The sequence below is a fragment of the Nannospalax galili genome, unplaced genomic scaffold, assembly GCF_000622305.1.
Source record: "Nannospalax galili isolate Female #2095 unplaced genomic scaffold, S.galili_v1.0 scaffold125, whole genome shotgun sequence".
Classification (NCBI taxonomy): Eukaryota; Metazoa; Chordata; class Mammalia; order Rodentia; family Spalacidae; genus Nannospalax; species Nannospalax galili.
Genome location: NW_008354705.1, coordinates 707,089 through 726,532, shown reverse-complemented (window position 1 = coordinate 726,532; position 19,444 = coordinate 707,089). Strand labels below are relative to the sequence as shown.

Sequence of the window (19,444 nt, the reverse complement as noted above, 5' to 3'; positions counted from 1 at the left end):
TATATATATATAGTCTTAGGTTCTTGTATTTTAAAAGTGGCATTTTAGGGGTAGAGAGATGGTTCAGTAGGTAAAGTACTTAGCCATGAAGCCACAAGGACTAGAGTTTCCATCTCCAGAAACCACATACAACCCAAGTAGGGCCTGACAACTTGCCTGCAATCCCAGCCTGCCTCTCTAGAGGTGGAAATAGGGAATCCTAGGAGCAAACTGATGATTAGATTAGCTGAAAATCAAGCTCCAGGCTCATTGAGAGGCCTTGCTTCAATATATAAGATGGAGAGTGATGGAGGAAGGCACCCAACGTCAGCCTCTGGATTCCACCAGCCGTGTTCACGTGTGCCCACACACGTGTACCTACATACGTACTAAAACATAGACATATGCCAAAAATAAAGTAAAAAAATTTAAAGTGGCATTTTAAAAATTGGCAATAACAAAACATTGGCAATGAATATATTTTTTCTCTGAGTTCTTCTTTTCTGATCTCTCTGCATCCCTCTGTCTGAAAAGCTAAAAACTAAAAAGTTTCCCTCCTGCCACCGATGGCATCCTCCAGATGCACATTTGTCTTCTTCCTTCTTCATTGGTAAGCTCCATGAGGACAGACCTTTGTCATGTTCCAAGGTCCTTGTGCCCACTGCCCTACAATGGGACCTGCCTACCAGTAGCCATTCAAATATATTTGTTAAATGAATTCATTGCTTCCAGGAAAATGTCTCTATTGTTCATCCCCTTTCTTATCCCTAAGAAAATTTGGGAAATTCAAGGTAGAATAGAATTGTCATTATTTAACTACACTGGTGGCTATTGAACCTTAGTGTGACAAAGAATCATCTGAGGTACCTGTTAAAATAAAGATTCTTGCCAGCTCTTCCCTTCAAGTCTGATTCAGTAGGTCTGGGTGTGACTTGGGGAGCTGCACATTAAAGCAAATTGCCGCTTTTCTGCCGCTTTTTCTGGTAGAGGCAGTCTGGGTAACACACTCGAGGAGATGCTGGACTGTGCTCACAGTGGAGCTGTATGTAGCAGATGTAATGGCTGGAGAGTTAGGGAATGAGAGAACTGGAGGGAATCACAGGAGTGCACTTAGTCTAATCTCTTCACTGTTCAGATGAGGAAATTTAGGGCCCCTGATGGGTAGGAACCGACCTGAAATCGCCCAGTGAATTAGCTGGTGGCAGTTGGGAACTGTCTTCCCAGAAACTCCTTGAAGCCAGTGTTTGCAGTTGTCACACTGCAGTCTCTGTAAGTCTAACATGCATTGACCACGTTGCTTCTTAAAGGCTATCTCCTTAACATTTAAGTGGCATTTGCTGGTGTCTGGTTTTATCTGAGCAATAGTTCTCATATGTGTAGTCTGTTACTGTGCTAAGTGGCACTGATTACCAAAAAACATCCTAGCGTGCTGAAAAATACTTGGAATGACCAACTAATGAGGACATTAAGTATATTTCCTCATTAGTAATTATGCAGGCGCTGAAGCCAAGCCCAGTGTCTATATATACTTGTATTGCTAAATTAAAAGCAACTGTGGGGCAGGGAATAGCGGCATCGCAGGGAGAAACAAATCAAATGTGACATGTTTTGACTGTGCTGATGTACAATGATCTGAGCTCATTTTTGAGGGAGAGAAGTTTGGCCCACAGGAGAAGTGAGGGTCCCAGAGCCAGGAATGCGTCACAGAGCTCAGGGGCGCTCATCCTGGCCTCTTGAAACATTCATTCCCTCTGTGACTTGGAACAAAACTCTTCCTTTTTCCACATTCTGGAAGAAAAGGGCTCGTTCAGTTTTCTACCTTTAAGGCACATATACTGATACATGGAGACTAAAACAGACTGACTGGCAGACTCTTTTTTCTCTATTGACCTACTGATAACTGAGGGAAGCTAGTACCTTTAGTAGTGTATTGGCCAAATCAACTCTTAGACTCAAATTCGATAGGTCAACTTCTTGTTTAGCATGCACTCAATTATGGACACATGCTAAAATGTTAACATTAGTTACTGCTGAGGGGTGGGATCAGATGACTACAAATGGACAGGAAACAATGCTTTTCTTTGTATTCACTTTTAAATGGTTTGATTTTTTTTTAAAAAATGTATGCTATGATATCCAATTGTATAGTTATACAATTATAACATAGATATAATAATACAGTATAATATAAATACACCTTACTATTATTATAGTTTAAAACAGTCTAATGAAGTTTCTAATTTGAAAAAAAAATCTAATAAATTGCCAGTGGCTAGCAGGGACCATATGACGAAGCATCTCCTTGAGTGATTGGTTTGCATCTCACCCTAGCCCTGTCACTGACCCTAGGCAACAAAGTCACCCCAGGGAGCCTTCATTTACTCCTCTGAAAACATGGGGGTTAGATTAGATGATCTTGAGGTCATATTCAGTTCTTATTTTATAATCAAAACTTTAAGGGGAAAGTATTGTGAAGGTTTAGTTTCAGTACATGACAATCTTTAGAAAGTATTGAAACTATTAAGTTCTATAGCCGAGAGCTGAGGGCTTAAGTGAAATTATTAAGGTGGTGCCTGGTTTAAAATAGACATTTTGTTTCATGCACTTAAAATATTTTATGAGGGGGGCTAGAGAGATGGCTTAGTGGTTAAGAGCACTGGCTGCTCTCGAAGAGGACCTGGGTTTGATTCCTGGCACCCACATAGTGGCTAACAACCATCTGTAACTCCAATTCCAGGGGATCCGACACCCTCTCCTGACCTTCATGGGCATTGCATGACACAGGTGCATTTGCATACATGCAGGCAATACACTCATATACACAAAATAAAACAATACATTAAATATTAAAAATGTTTTTATAAGCCAGATGTAGTGGCACACACCTGTAATCCCAGCACACAGGAGGCAGAGGCAGGTGGATCCCTGTGAGATTGAGGTCAGTCTGATCTACATAGTGAGTTCCAGGCTACTTGGGGTTACAGGGAGACTCTAAAACAATTATATTTATTTTTAATTTGTATATATGTGTGTGGACATCTGTGTGCCATGGTGTGGGAGTTAGTTCTCTCCTTCCAGCACGTGGGTCCTGGGGATCAAACTCAGATCCTCAGGCTTGGTAGCAAAAACCTTTACTAGCTGAGCCAAATAGCTAGCCCTGTTCTAATTGTGTATGTGTGTGTGTATGTTATATGTATGTATGTGTTAGTGCATGTACATGTATGTAGGTATGTGGGTACATGTGATGTGGTGATCAAAGGTCAATGTTAGATGACTTCCTTGACCACTCTCCACCTTTATAAACATTTAATTATAATATTTTATTAATTCTTTGGGATTTTCAAACATGTATACAGTATATTTTGGTCATATTTACCCCCACTCCTCCCTGCAATCTACCTAAGTTTGAGAGTCTCTCACTGAATCTGAAGCTCATGAGTGGCTAGATGGGCTAGCAAATCCAAGGGTCTTCCTGCTGCCCCATCCCCAGCACTGGGATCACAGCGTGTGCTGTTGCCTTTGTATGTGGCCTGGGGATTCAAACTCAGGTTCCTAGGCTTGCATGATAATGCACTTTACTGACGAAGCCTTCTCCCCAACACCAATTCTAATGTTCTTTTATATTTTATTTATTATTCTTATTTTATCTTATGAGTATGGGTGTATTGCCTACATGTACGTAAGTGCATCTGTGTCGTGCAATGCCCTCAGAGGTGGGAAGAGGGCATAGGATCTCCTGAAACAGCAGTTACAGACAGTTGTCAGCTGCCATGTATGTGGGTGCTGGGAATCGAACCTGGGTCCTCTGCAAGAACAGTTAGCGCTCTTAACTACTGAGCTATCTCTCCAGCCCCCAATTCTAATGTATTGATATACAACAAAGCAAGTTCAATCTGGATAACTACTAAGTTACATAATCACATATAGGTTCTTATGTGTGTCTGCATATATTTATGTATGTGGTCATATTTAGTTACAAAAAGGTAAACCTCAGAACCATAAAATCTTAAGAGTTGAAAGGGACTCATTGTCATCCCAAACAACCTTTCCTTTTGTGAAGAATCCTGTTATGGGTACTCCTGGATTTCCCCTTGGGCTGCCGACCTCACTTTGACAACAGTTAGTGTATCCAAGAGAGCTTGTCCTCAGAGCAAGTTGGACACCCTCTCTCCCACCACTTCTCCCTCTAGACTTGCCAAGGGAAGCAAAATTCTTTTTTCTTTTTGTTACATGGGAAAAGAGTGACCTAATTACTACAAACCTCCCTTTCTGCCTACATATTTCCATTTTCTCCTACCATCTCATACAAGAAACAGTGGGTTCTAGAAACAGTGTATGCATATTCCCCTTAAATCTCATCTTGGATTGAGCTCAATCCCTGAAGGATGGTCCTGAAAGGACAGAATCTGTGGGATCATATGGAATTTAAGTCTGGTTCCATACTTCCACTACCCCAGCAGGTAATTTAGCAGCCTTCTCTTTCAGATAAATATACTTTTGGATCATACTATCTATGGAATAAACTCTTGAATGAACCACTGACAAGCCAAGGCTCTCCCTTTAAAAAAATGTTGAGCTTCCGATTTATTTTTGTTAACTTTCTTCGTGATGGTTTCAGCTCTTCCTGTTCCAACCTGTCGAGATCATTCTGAATGTTGACACTGACATCCATCATATTAGCGATCCCTCCCAGCTTTCTGTCATCTGCAAATGTGATCAGCATGCTCCTGTGCCTTCTTCCAAGTTTCTGATGAAAGCTCACTGTATTTTTTTAAGTCTTTTAATTTAGTTGATTTTGGTCCAATTTTTGATAATTTTGTAGAGCTATCTTAAAGCAGGAGAACCCAAGTCATGAAGTCCAACCTGACTCCAAAACAATGCAAATAAAATAACCATGCTTTGCAAAATTGAGCTAGGCCGCAAAGGTACTTTCAGTGTGACCCAGACTCTAGCATGGGAAATCTGCTATTTGGGACAAAGCTAACAATTAAATTGGATAAATGTTTGTTGAAGAGGATGATGACTCCAGACTAAGACTGAATGGTACAGAGGCAAGCAAACATACTGGATTGATTTTTCAGTGTGGAGACAGTTCCCAGCTGGGACAATTCAAAGTGCCAGGGAGACATTGCCACTGAATGAGTAATTAAGCCATAGAGGCTAATAATTAGATAATTTGGGGAACAAAATATCACTTTGGAGGCCCAACCTTCTCTGGGATGACCATCAGTAACAATGCCAGATGCCCTGGAACAGTGTCAGATAGATTGTGTTCCAGAACCTTAGCCAAGGCAGCACCTAGAAGCTTCATTGGTGCAGACGAACCACATAGAGGAGGCTGGAGGACTTCAGTATTCCCAAATACTCGTGGCTCCTACCCTCACTGAAATCAGAGAAGCAGTGAAATGCCACATTAAGGAGCACAGCCTTGGGGCCCGACATACATGGCTGCTAATTTGACCTCAGATGCATGTTAGCTTTGTGACCTTGGGCCAGTCAGTTATTCCACCTCTCCTGGTTTTGACTTGATTATTTGAGCCATGGAGATCATAATACTTACCTTAATGTGTTGCTACATGGTACCTGACTATGTAGTGCCCATACTCATTAGCCTATTTACCAAATGGTCACAGTAAAAAAAAAAAAAAAAATGCCATCAAGAGAACACTATAAAGGGCATCAGGTAAAGTTTTCACAAATGCTTTCATATTTAATCTTCACAACACCCCTAGGAAGTAAGTGATATAACCCATAACACAGATGCGGAAACTGAGGTATTAAAGATTGAATCACTTACTCAAAGTCACCCAGCTAGTAAATGGTGGCATTAGGATTTTCATCTAGGCTTGCCTGCTTCCAAAGCCTGAGTCCTTAAACACTGCATTATTCTGTTATACTATTATTTGAAACTTGACTTTCATCAAGAGATGGTACTTGCAATCAGAATAAGAGTCCTCAACCTTTGGTGCTAAGGATCTACCATGCTACTTACAGGGAGTCTTGTGATCAGGTGTAAAGAGGGCTTTGCTGCCTATAATGAGGGTGGGGAGGAGGGCAAGAGGATCACAGCAGGTAAAGCCATCATCTCTGTCAATACTGCAACTTAAAAGAAGGCAAAGGTATCTTGTGTACCAAAGGTACACCCGTGTTCTTCTTTGCCAGACATTCAACGAGATGCTGGGACTGCTGAACTAGCCATGGGGAGGGCAGTCTGTTAGCAGTTGCCAATCAGATCAACCAGTGGGTGGCCCCATACCAGCTGCCTCTTTTCATCTGGGTATCTAAGCTTTCTTGTCTTCATTTGGAGATAATGCTCTCTGTAGGTCATGGTTGTTTAATAGGTACAATGAGACAGCGCAGTACAAGGTCTAGCATGAAAATTTTTCAGTAACTGGGATCGTTTTTCCTTCCCTTTTATCTTTAGTCTGACCCTGTTTTAGTAAAACTTTGCCCTTCAAAGTCCTAAAAAAACAGTCTTAGAGTAATATTTGTATATTTTCTCAGAAAATTCTCTTTCATGGCTCTTTGTGCTATCCGAATTTGGGGAAAAATTGCAGAGTTCATCCTGGTGAGATTTTATGATATCTCATGTGAAATTAAAATGTTGATATGTTTTGGTTGCCTTAAATAACAACACTGGAAATCATTTATGGTTTTCAAAATGTTTTCATCATCCTTGTGTGACTGATGTTCAAAACCCCCTCTGGGGTTAAATACTGTAATCATCTCCACTGTGGGGAGGAGAAAGCAAGAGCAGGAGCCAGGTGACAGAGGCAGGGAACAACAGAGGCAGCATTCCATCCCAGTCCTTCTGACACCCCCTGATGCCAAGGCCAGAGCTTGCTCCTCTCCACCATCTAATCCCCCTAAATAAAGTAGAGGTCAATTAATGCAGATGCAGTCAGGTAAACTGCTTAAGGATAGCTTGAGACTCACTCAGATGGTTTGGTCACAATAGGAAAAAACAGTAGTCACTATTGCTAGACCATTAAAAACAATTCTACAAACTGCAGTTCACCTGTGCTGGTACCGCAGGAATCCAGCAACAATGGGTATGACAGGTGCAACCCTGGCAGGGTCATTTGTTGAGGCATTTGGAGATTCAATAAGGCAAAAATTATTTGGTGCAGTGAATGCACTAATTGCTAAGTGAAATGAGAAATACAGAAAAGGTAGGAAAACTGACTAGCACAGTGCCAGGAGGAAAGTCATTCAACCAACTCTTGTTACTACGCTCATGAACAGAATATTATGATCATTTGAAAGCTTTCATAGAACTTACTCTGGAATAGTCAAGATCTCTGGGTGTTGAGTCTGTTAAAGCTCGGACAAGGGCATTCATCATACAGATCGGAGGAGACGGTGGAGAGGGCTGAGAGGGTTCCTGCTGTAGTGGGCTCTTTGGTTTGGAAGGCAGCCGGCCTCTCCTCCCTTTCAGACTATCTGTACGTACAACTGATGAGACACAGAGAGAAAAGGCAATGTTCAAAGATTACATTCTCAATAAGCATAAATCACGAAAAGGAATCCAAACACATTAGACTTTGGCAATGATTAATGGAATCCACCATTTCAAAGTGGCAGTACATTTGGAATAATGTTCAACAGTGATTGAACGAGAGTTGAAGTAAGCAGAAAAAAAAGATATCCTATACTTACATTTGATAATGAATTAGCTCTGAAAAAATCTTTCTCAAATAGAACAAAGGCCCTCTAAAACTGATGTTGAGAAATTAGAATGAGCAGCCCTTGATGTTACTTTAGTGTAAATATATATACACCATTAAAAAGAAAATGTTCGAAGGAAAGAGAAACTAGGAAAATTTGCTGCTCTAATGTAAATATTAACAGATTTTCTCGGATATCTGAAAATATACATAAACAAACTGGGTGGAAAACACGTGTCGTACCTTCTTTAACCATCCCGACGCTGAGACACTTTTGAAATCGGCAGTACTGACATCGGTTTCGACGTCTCTTGTCTACTGGGCAGTTTTTATTTGCCAGGCAAACATATTTTGCATTTTTCTGCACTGTTCTCTGAGAAAATACAATACAGAGATAGTCAACTAATACTTTCTGGAAAGAGGTAAGACCTGACAAGATGTATTTTAATTACAATGTGAAAAGCGACAGTGCAATTCGTATAATTAGATAAATTTAATTTCCTAACACGCTAGCCTGCAGGAAAAACAATTTTATTAGTGTTCGCTGCTGACAGTGAAAATCATCTTGGGCTGTTCTGAGGCAAGTCTCAAGAGGCACCCAACTCTGAATGATAAAATCATATCTGAAATTACCAGGTCAACATATCATACCTTGGAGGATTAGATTATCTCCACTTTTAATATCCCCTTGGGAACAATTTTCTACTTGTTCCACTCCCCTGATTATTGTTGACCTTATTAAAATAAAATCAAAATTATCTGGGATGTGCTTTGTACGCTATCACTATTGTAAGTCAAATATCACAGTAACTGGCTTTGTTACCCAATAGAGATGAAATCATAAAAAAGCAAAATCAAGGTTTATCTCATTAAAACATATAGGAAATAATGTTTTAATTAAAAAAGAACTTAACTTAATTGGCTTATATAGTTTACTTTACCCTTAAAGTAAAAAGTATATATGAAAGAAATAGGAAAGCCAAGATTTTCAGTGAAAATTCCTATATTTTATAAATGACTATTATCACAGACGCCAAAATAGTCACATTATAAAAGACACATCGTAGGACTTGGACTTAGAGATAAAAATAACATTGTATTTTTCTGAATCATGTAGAATTTTGAGAATAACACATGGAGAAATAATTAAACATATCTTATGCTCCAAATGTAAAAGAATGCTTTTTTAAAAATGAAAACATTTGCACAAATGGATGCATTTTACCATTTATGGTGGAATTGTTCTGAAATTACCTGAATCTATACATTATTCCATATATAGTCAAAAAAATGGAAATATTTGAGATATGTTTTTTTAAAGGAAGTCTAGGTAACCTGGGTTTAGTGGTCTATTTTGTGTTCAAAATTCTAGCTTTACATTTAACCTTTTCTTTATTTTTCCTCTCCTTATCATTCATGTTTCAGCTTCACCTTGTCACCTTTTTAATTTCATTCAAGGATATGGTTACAAATATAGCAAATCCAACCTGTCATGTCTAAGACATGTATGTCCACTTTAAAATGAAAAATTCTGAGAGACAGATATGCATCTGAGTTTCCAGCATTTTGATTCTCAACAGTCTCTAAGCATAGGAAGCTGGGCTTCCTGAATGAAACTCTTTTCTGGAACCTGGGGTAATTTCTAACACTCTCTGGCTATTATCCTCAAGGCAATATGCCAATTTAAGTGCTGGTGGTATTTTGCTTCAGGTATACATTTTCCCAATAACCCGAAGACTTCCCCACATTTGTGTATGTCTGCACGTTTAAGGACAGGGAGAGATCGTTATGGTTCAATCACTGAATTCCCATCATTAACTGCACTTCATGTCACATTTTTAAAGAATTCAATTTAATGGTAGAAAAGTCACTGGGTAAAACCTGCTCCCATTCCCTTAATTAACAGACCTGTGGGGTGGTTCTACCCCAGCCTGCCCCTGCCATTTCAAGTATAGATCTATTTTCAAGGGATTGCTGCAGAAAAGGGAAGCTGTTGGGGAACATTAATGGCCATTTCTAGATTTGGGATGTATTACCATGGCACGGTTCTGATGAGCTCTCAGTTAGGTAGTGATTCTATTGTAGACTTGTCATTAATTCTTGAGTTTCTTTTCTTGCTTCCTGTTCTCTATTCATTGCCCTTCAGTATTTCTATTGAGTTTCCACTGAGTTTTTAATAAAAATTAAACCTGCTAAAGGGATGTAGTTATGTGGAAGTAGACTTGGGACAGCTTGAGTAAGTAACAGAAAGGAAGAAGGGAAAAAGAAAGGAAAGAAAAGAAAAAAGAAAAAGGCTAGCCCAGGGCTGGGGCATTAGCTCAGTGGTAGAGCTTAGCTCAGTGGTTGAGAGCCTGCCTAGTAGGCACAAGGCCCTGGGTTTGGTCCCTAGCGCTGAGAATAAAACAAAGGCTAACTGAAATGGCTTTTTGAAAAGGAGGCTTGTATACCTATAGGGCATCTAACATATTGCAAAGTCTCTACAAGCATCTTTCGTTTGTCTACAGAATTCAATTAGTGGCATGATAAGCATTCTCATATCAAAAATAACTGTTGCTTGTTGGTTTGTACACCCACCCACAATCGCAAATCTACATTTTCATAACCATTTTATAAATATCTATTGTTTTATGGCTCTTTATAAGGTGCTCTTATATAAGTTTTTATTTCTTTGAGTTTTACTCACTGACTGGGAAACTAAGGCCTAGAAAGAAGTGTCATTTCCAACATTATAAATTGGTAGGTGACGAATAAGGGTTCCTATTCGAATCTTCTGACCCAAATTCCAGCCTGGTCCAAGATATACTCTATTGGCCTCCCAAATCCTAGTTACCCAGTCAGCATCCTGCTTCTCTTATGTAACTTGTGTGGGTCTGCAAGTGCCTAAAGTAGGGCAGGGAGTGAAGAAAATGGCACAGAAACATCTAGAACCATCTGAGACTCAACAGCAAAAGGCAGGACTCCTTCCTCCTATACACACATCAAGGGTAGAAAGAGTATTGAATGGCCAGAGTCAAGATCAGCTGGGCCCAGCCCCCACACAAGCTAGATAAATGCATAAGCCTGCTCAAGGAAGCACTTTTCTAGGATTGAATTTCCTCATGGGTAAAGTATGGGAGGTTGAAGTCCCTCCCACTGTAAAATCTCCTTTGGTCTATGAGAGAATGACCAGCCTGCCACTATGTGTGTGTGCAGAGATGCAGGGAGGGTTTCCTAGAGAACAGAGTGGCTTGGTGAGGGCCAAGTTCTATCTTCTATGGAGGAAGCTGTCCCAAGCTGCCTCTAGCCAGTTGCCAGCCCAGAGCTCTGAAAGGACTGTATTCTGTGGGCACAGGCACACACGAGTTGACCCCTGCTGCCTTCATCTCACTCTTTGAATGTGTGTTCTGTGGCAACTAAATTACTTCTATGAACTTCCTCCTCTACAACCAAGGATAATTATCTATCTTTAAAACACTATGAATAAAAACAGCTAGTGAGTGACCAAAAGTCAACCTCGGTTCTGTCTCATTCTAGGCACCCTGCTCTTCTGTGAAGACTGAAACACAAATGCCCCAGTCTGCTGTGTAGGCCCTACTCTCTCAGACACTCTGGATGGACAGAAGGGATGAATGAGGTTTGGGTATTGGTCAAGTGTGGATCCTTTTGAGAATCTCCGGAAGCCTCTGTTCAGAAAATAATGCTCAGAAGGCAAAGTCAGGTCAGGAGGTTGGCAGGTCCCTCAAGTCCACGGACAGACAGCTTGTTACAACACGGACTTCAAGTTTCAAGGCCCTGGGAATGACGGTCTGACATTCTAGCCCTAGGAATGGAATTGCATAGCGTAGATTTCAGCTTCCTCACTGGGAAGGGCAAGGACTGCTTCTACACCCACTTAGATGCTTGCCTCCGCAGGGGACTGACTGCCTGACTACAGAGGGGAGGAGGCACCTGGAGGAGGCACGCGCTCACCTTGAAGAAGCCCTTGCAGCCCTCGCAGGTGCGCACCCCATAGTGCTGGCAGGCGGCATTGTCCCCACACACCGCACACGTGCCTTCACCAGATGCCGAGCTCCTGCTGGGTGGCGAGGGCAGGCTGGGGCTCTCTCCCAGCAGGCTGGATGCGGTAGGGGAGGCCGTGAGGCCCAGCGGCGGGAAGGTCAGCGTGGCCGTCCTCTTGGCCAGCGGGAGCCCGTACGGGTGGCCCTCGAGAGCCGCAGCTTGGCTGCCGGCGGCGGCCGCGGCTCCCAGGGGCAGGCTGAGCGCGGTCGGGGCCGTTGGGTCGTACCCAAGGTGGTGGCCGCCGGCCGGGCTGGGCGTGGGCGGGTGCGGCGGCGAGGGCTTGAAGTGGAAGAGTGGGAAGCGCGCGCTGGTCACCGGGGGCACCGCCTTCATCTGGGGGTCCAGCAGCGGGCCCGGAGGGATGCAGCCTGGCGCCGAGGGCAGCGCGTCGTCCCACAGCGCCCCCGCCTGCGGGGGGAACCCTGGCGTGGTCGGGGTGGAAGGCGGGGACTGCTTGAAGTACATGGAGGTGCTGGGCAGGACCTCGTCCTCGGGGCCCGAGGGAGGAGGAATGGATGGCTGCTGCTGCTGCTGGTGATGGTGGTGGTGATGGTGATGGTGGTGGTGGTGGTGGTGGTAGCCGTGCGCACGGCCTTCTTCCATCTTGATCAAAGGTCGGGGCCCGGAGGGCGGCATTTGGTACAGGCAGGAGGGCTTGAGTTCGCAGCTGCTCGAGTAGCCCTCCATGAAGGTACTGAAGCTGGGCAGGGAGGTGGTGGCGCTGGCCATGATCTCCGTATTGCCGAGGTCCATGGTCAGCTTGGCGTAGTCGGGGTTCATGATTTCCGTGGTGTATTCCGAGCCATACGTCTGCGCTGCATAAGTGGACCCCGGAGGCGAAGGGCTATACTGGGCTTGCACGCAGGGCATATCTGCGGGGACAGTGGAAAGCTTCTCAGAAGGCAGCTAATAATGCTGGATTCACTGCTCTCTAATCTGGCAAACATAGAGGAAGTGGCATCCTCTCCCTCTGCTAGCACAGCCTTAACACCCCACATTTACTTTCATCCTCTGGGAGAAGACAGCTGAGTCCCTGACTGACAAAGAGGTCACAGAGCGACAGAATCTGGCCTCCTGGGGACAATTACACCCATCTTCTCTCTCTTCTGCACACCCAGATCAGGAAACTCCATGCTTTCCCTCATAAGCCCAGAGATGTTTTTTAAAAGTGGCTTTCAGTTCTGGGAACCAACTGGAGTGGCCTCCCCAGTGTTAGGATCAAGGGAGAAAGCCAGTGAATGCCCTGTTGGTTAAGCGTGGGAGAAAGAGGCCATTGGTGCCCCCAAACACACACACACACACACACACACACACACACACACACACACACACACACACACTGATTTGTAAACCTATGAGTTAGTTTAAAAGATGCCCTGTGTGGGCCAAGGGAGGTAGTGACATGCTAACATTTTATAAGTGCCAACTAAGGCTGCCCACACAAGTTGTGGTTGCTGTTTCCCACCCACTCCTCCAAACAGAATTAGCAGCCTGCACAAACTGGACCCCTACTGATGACTTCAGCCAGCTTAGGTGGTGAGGTGGGCATGTAGGCCCAGGAAATGGACTCGGGGGAGTTTATGCCATCTGCAAAGAAGAAGATCAGCTGCAACACAGCACACCCACCAAATCTGTTATAGTGTGTGTGTGTGTGTGTGGAGAGAGAGAGAGAGAGAGAGAGAGAGAGAGAGAGAGAGAGAGAGAGGTGTATGTGTACTTCCCAATTCTGACTAATAAAATATTCAGATCTAATAAGATCGTAGCTGATTTATGACAACAGTTAACAAGTCTCATAACAGGCAAGTTAGTCCAGGTATTTTCTTGTGATGGAAGGAAAAGAAAGAAGTAATTTCTAAATAGATTCTGGTTCTCTGCCAGTTTGACTAGGTTGGGCTGTTGTAGCACCTTCCTCAGCGCTCAGTGCTTGCTATTTATAGAGGTTGAGCTGGGGGAGAGGGTCCTGAGAGTTACTGGCTCTAGAGGATGATTTATCTAATAATTTTCCTTCTTTATGGCTAAATCAAAGTGGTAACATGGGGAGTTTCTGGTGGTTGGTTTTTCTGAGCCAAAGGAAACCCAGGTGCTCAAACCTCTGCTTGGGCCTAGTGTAAAGTGTGACTAATAGAAAACTGAGTGCTGCACGTTTCCTGTGACATCTTCCTCTTACCCACATTTCCAAATCTGATTGAGTCATGAGTGTATGGGATGAAATCTTGACTTGAAAAAAGGTGACAAGGGCCTGTTGGAAGAAGCAGTAATGAGGAGAGGCCAGTTGAAGCCTGCCTTCTTTTCAAGCAGGCAGGCCTTAAGAGCATACTTGCTAGCCCGAAGTAGTTAAAGGGTTGTATATGTTGGTGTCTAGCTCTTGGGATGAAATGAAAGGCTAATCATTTAAAAGAAAGAACATAGCCTGACCTTTTTGTCCTTCTCTCTTTGCACCTCTGGGATTCTAGCATTTTCCTTTGCCACAATGCCTATTTCTCTTCTTTGTGTCTTTCTGAAGTTTTCAGCTTGAAGATGAGCTAGCTGCCTCCGTGTTATCTGTGCATCTCTGGTGCCTACTCAGGCCTGATAACTAGTATTCTTTTAGCAAGTTTGTAAAGAGGTGGCATCAATCAAAGCCAGGGCCTTTCTTTTGCCCGATTTACACTTACAACTTGGCTTTCAGCTCAGATGGGCTTCCCTTTCCCCCTCAATCGTCCAAACTTCTGCACCACAAATGATTTTTTGTTTTATAGCAATAAAAATGTTGCCTATTGTTCTACATTATCCCTTAATTTAAATACATATACTGAGTATAAAAGGAGATTTTAAAAAGGAAAAAAATAAAGACATTAAAACGCATCAAAAATCCTAATCAACTGGAGTATTTGCTCTTTTTCTTAGGAAACATAATTTTGAGAAATGCAAGGCTTGATGTAATCTGGCTGCTCCACTCGGTAGCAACAGGGTGTGGTACACAGAGGAGCTTCGTGCCAGGAAGCCACCTGTGCTGTGAAATGCAGGGCCAGCAGTCACTGTGATGGTGCTGGGCAAGATGACCAGCCTGTACGGTGCTGGTTTTCCCACCCATTTTCTTTGCTCGGGAAGAGTAACGGCCTTCAGACCTACCTGGAGGGTATCTTGCGCGCTGAATGGTGGGGCTGGGGGTCTCTCCAGCGGAGGCTGAGAGTGTAGGAAGCGGGGACGTAGGGCTAGGCGAAGCAACTGTGGTGCTACCCTGCTCTGCTGAGGATCCAGGCTCAAAGCCCGGACGTGCCGGGCTGCGCTCTCCCGCAGTGGGCTCTGCGGGCACGGGGAGAAAGGACAGAGTTGACAGTGAGACTTGGGTCACCGCACCCGGGGCTGGGCAAATGGGGTGGGGGTGGGAGACCTGTAGAAACGCTAATTTATTACAAAATTTATCACAAGGTTGAGTAAAAGTGCCCAGGGGTCACAGAGTCCCTGGGCCACAAGCATCACTTTGTCGTGGGGAAGCTGAGGGAAGGCTGCCTGCACCCACTGCTCTCACAGCCGCCCAACCCGTCGTCGCCAAGAAATTGATCTCCCTGCACCCATAATTGGTTTGGAGGTTGCAAAGTCGGATGGTGGTGGTGGGAGGGACCGAAGAAAGGAGAAAACTTGAAGAACGAGTTCAGCCCGAATTTGGGGAGGGGAGGGGGTCAGTGAGTGTGCGTGAGAGGATAATAGTCATTTTCCAACTCCTCGCGCTCTCACTCCTCAAACACAAATTTTACACGTCGCATAGGAAATGTACAAGGTCCGGAACGAATGCATGAATGCTCCGAGGAATTAAGAAAGTCTGCGCTTTTCATTCTAAATGCTAATGGAGCTTTGCTTCTATTAGTCCTGAGTTTCGGGGGCCAGGGGTCAAGCAAACAAAAGCTTACGGAGGGAAGAAGGCGGCGCTGGGAGCAGTGCGCTCAAGCTGCCGGCGTGGGCGGCTAGGGCGAGGGGCAGAGGGAGGTCCCCTGCACTCAGCGGGCGGGGTGAAGGAGGGTGGCCTCCAGGCTCCAGGCCACCCCGTGGCTCAGAGGGGGTACATTCCGCAGGGCGCCAAGCTAATGTCCCGGCGCACAGCCTAGAGAAACTTTGTAGCTGGAAGAGCAGCAAGACTGGCACGGAGGAGGGATCCGGCTGCCCCAAACTCCTGCCTGTAGCGCCCCCTTTGCCCGGGGTGGGCACAGCTAAAAGGTTAGGAACCTAGACTGGGGGAAAAAAAGCCCAAACCCCAAAGTAACCAAAAAACCTTTTGAAGCTCTGGACCCAAGGTAAGTTGCGCCCCAAGTTTGCTTGCAGAAAGAAAGGGGCTCGGAGTCCCCAAGTCTAGGAAACTCTCGACGGTCAGGAAATGGGGGATTCCCTTGCCACCCCCATCCCGAGGTACTCCGACGGAAACCTTGCGCTCGTTGTAGCGTTGGCACGAGTGGATCTTTCCATGCTGTGGTATTCCCTTCTCGTCCTCCCCCTCTCCCATCTTCAATGGGGGGGGGGATCTCCAGCAACCACACCCCCTCTTCTAGTGGGTGCCGGCATTTCCACCCCTTTCCCTTGGGCCTTTCAACCGCACTCTTTCTCTAAGGGTGGCCTCTGAATTGGGGTGGGCGGGGGTCCCGCCTCCCCAAGGAAAGGGTTTCTCTGCAGCCACACTGCCCTTCCTCCAGCCCAGCCCAGCGCCCCATCGCTCTCTCCGCCCCCCAATCGGCCGGTTACCTAGGTAAAGCCTTCGAGCCTGGAAACACGTTCTGTTGCTCCCGCTCGTGGCCGCCGGGGCCGAGAGCACAGAGCCCCCGGGTTGTAAATTAGGAAGAAATAACTACCTCTGTCAAAGCCCCTTTCTTTCTCGAGGGCAGACGAAGGGAACACCCCCGTGTTCCCCCTCCCCGTGGGGAAGAGTGTGGAGGAAACCGTGAAACGCACCATTGTGACCCGGGCTCCTCCGCGGAGTTTCCAACCCCGGGGAGCGGGGGCGGAGGTTGGGAGGGGCAAGAGGGGTGGAGGACTGACAGGAGAAAGGGAAAGACAGAGATTCTCAGAAAGACTGGGGGAGCCGAGGCAGACCGCGCGGAGAGAATTTCTGCGAGCTCAGGGTCCCCCAAAGGAAAGAGGGCTTCGGGGGGAGGGAGCGGGTGTGGAGATGGTGGTGGCCTGGGGAGTATGACATTCACACTAAGCGCATCTGGTTCTGTTAAAACAACTCGGGCAAAATAATTTCATTCATTGTGTTCAGTGTGCGCGTAGGGCAGATTTTCTTTCCCTAACTCGGTTTTCTAAAAACATTTCCCGGTTGTTGGAAAAAAGATCTCCAGGATTGGATTCACCGAACCCTGTAACCTCTCTTTGGGCACCCCAAGGCCAGGGACAGCAGCGGGAGATTACTGATTACCAAACTCCTCGCAGCCCTCCCCTTGGGAGAACTCGGGCACATAAACAAAAGGCCACCTCCAAGAACGTTCTTGGAAATCAAGGGACCCATGCTCCTGAGCTCCCTCGTGACTGCCGGGGAGCTTCCAACAGGTTCGAGAGGTGCCTTTGAAAACCAGCCTCTGCAGGCTGCGCTCATCTGCCGGCTCTCCTCTCTTAGAACTTTCATTTCTAAGAGTATAAAACACTCAGAGCAACTTCTCCGAAAGCGCGAGTTCTGTCAGTGAAAAGTAACTCATGCCTTTCCTACACCAGCCAAGGCCAGGAGGAAAGGGGACGCCATCCCCACGCGTGTCGGGGCGGGAGAGTCGGCAATTACACCCTATTACCTCGGTAAGGAAAAGTGTAAACCAGCAAGTCGGCGACGCCAGGCAGACGTGCCTAGTGGAGCCCCAGGCTCATTTCAATACAATAAAGCCGCATTCCCACAATTACACCCGCTTTCCTGAGCTCTCGGAGCTGCTCAGCAAACTCGGGTCGCTGCTGCCCAGGCCTCTTCCCCCTAAGCATTCTCCCAGACAACCAGCTCCGTTTCACCATTAGGCACATTAACTTGGACCCACCAGAGCCCCTATTTTCAATCCCACTTAAAAGGCAGGAAAATTACTGCCGTTCATCACCGGGGCTGCAACTCCCTGCCGCTGCCGCCGCCGCCGCCGAGAGCATCATTACCATGACAACTAGAGCCGAAATACCCTGAATTACATCGCTGGTGCTGCTACTGCACAGATCCCGGTCCTCCTCTTTGTTAGAAGCTTTTCGCTTCTTTGGGTGGGGAGAGGAATCTTACAAGCTCCAGAGTCCCCGCGGGCCAGCTACAGAGGAAAAGTTTGAGATGGGAACCCACCGGCCACTTGGCGAGCAAAGGTGGAGCAGGGATGCGAGGGGAGAGGACACCCCACGCTCAAAGTTGTCAATTTCAGGCGCGCCGCTTCCCGGCGCTCCAACTTTCAAGCAAGTCCCCTTATTAACCGAGCGAATCTTATACGTACTTGGGTGCTGTGGCGGTTCCGTCTTTAGAGCGAGTTTCTAGAGAGCGGGCCCCGAAATCTGGACTGGGGGATGTCACAGCTGCTGTCCCGGAAGGGCTGCGGTGTCCGAGCCCAACGGTTCCCGGAGGCGGCGAGCGGCTGGCGGGGGATGCTGCGATCCCAACTCATGGGAGAGCGCCGCCGGGAGGCTCTGCGGGCGTCCTGGCTCCGGCCGCCAGCAGCGGGTTAGGATGTCGCCGCTCTTCCCACCTCCGCGGCCACCGCCTGAGCTGTCAGCGTAGCAAAGAGCCCAGCGGGGACGTCCGGCTGTGGCGCGGCGCGGCACCGGCGAGGACGCGGGGCGAGAGGGGTGTGAGCGCCCGGGAGAGTGGAGCGTGTGTGCGGAGCTTGTGTGCGCGCGTGTGTCTGTGTGTGCGAGTGAGGGAGCGGGTGTGAGCGTGTCTGTGTATGGGGAGCGGAGGAGGAGCAGGAGATGGAGGGGTGGGGGGCGGGAGGCAGGAGACTCCGCTCTCCCGGCTGCGCGCTCGCTCGCTCTCTCGGCACGTCATTTATGCCACAGGAGCCCTAGCGGCCTCTCCATAGAGTGCCTGGAATGCGAGACGTCAATGTGACGCCATGGGACGCTACGTCACCCTCCTCCTCCCTCCCCTGGCCCAGCCGGTTCCGCGTGTGCGAGGGTGTGTGTGTGTGTGTATGTGTGTGTGTGTGTGTGTATGTGTGTGCGCGCGCGCGCGTGTGCTTGTGCACGCACGCGCGCTCCCCGGTCCTTCGGACAGCTGCACAATGGAAACTGCGGGGAGCTGCGAGCCGCAGCCCCGGGGCTTCTCGGACCCGCGCTGTCCAGCCCTTGGCATCCGCGCGCCTCACCCCGGCGCGTGTCTCCGGGAGGGTGCCGCAGCCAGCCCGCGGGTCAGGCGGGACCGCCCAGCTGTCAGCTCCGGGTGGAGTAGAGTTGGAGGAGTGCTGCTGGCTGGCCTCCGAGGCTGCCCTGGGGCATGCAGCCAGGTCCAGAGGGTAAGAGAGAGGACAGCTCTTCCGAAAGGGAAGGCTGGGCCAGCCAGCTTCTCCGAGTGACCTGGCAGCGGCTGCTGACGGAGTCTGGCAGCAGCCCGAAGGCTCCCCGAGGTGCAGCTGTGCTTTGCTCATGCACTGGTTCTAGGGCTGTTTACGTTTCTCTGGCCCTCTGCGCCTAGGGTAATATGCCTCCTCCTCCTCCTGCCCCCATCAGTGGCTGGTGCATACTTTGTATAGGGAGTGCAGATGGCTCCAGGGACAAAATTTTATTCCTTTACTCTTATGGTGTGGGTTTCCTTACTGGACACTTTATAACCCAATGAAGTTGCA

At 46.9% G+C, this 19,444-nt stretch overlaps 1 protein-coding gene across 3 annotated transcripts in view; it reads right to left on the bottom strand.

Moving 5' to 3' along the window:
* Window positions 1–18,659, bottom strand: part of Nr4a3 (nuclear receptor subfamily 4 group A member 3) — a 44,229-nt gene extending 25,570 nt beyond the window's left edge. The window contains exons 1-5 of one of the 3 annotated variants that reach the window (XM_008851895.3): window positions 18,101–18,657; window positions 14,796–14,969; window positions 11,595–12,556; window positions 7,890–8,019; window positions 7,262–7,434 (exon numbers count right to left, since the gene is read on the bottom strand). In XM_008851895.3, the coding sequence (XP_008850117.1) occupies window positions 7,262–7,434; window positions 7,890–8,019; window positions 11,595–12,554 (1,263 nt within the window). In that variant the 5' untranslated portion in view covers window positions 12,555–12,556; window positions 14,796–14,969; window positions 18,101–18,657. Of the gene's footprint in view, window positions 1–7,234; window positions 7,435–7,889; window positions 8,020–11,594; window positions 12,557–14,795; window positions 14,970–16,397; window positions 16,533–18,100 lie in introns of those variants that run through there. The other 2 variants (XM_029555434.1, XM_029555435.1) reach the window with 2 other exon arrangements.
* Window positions 18,660–19,444: the final 785 nt, after the last annotated feature.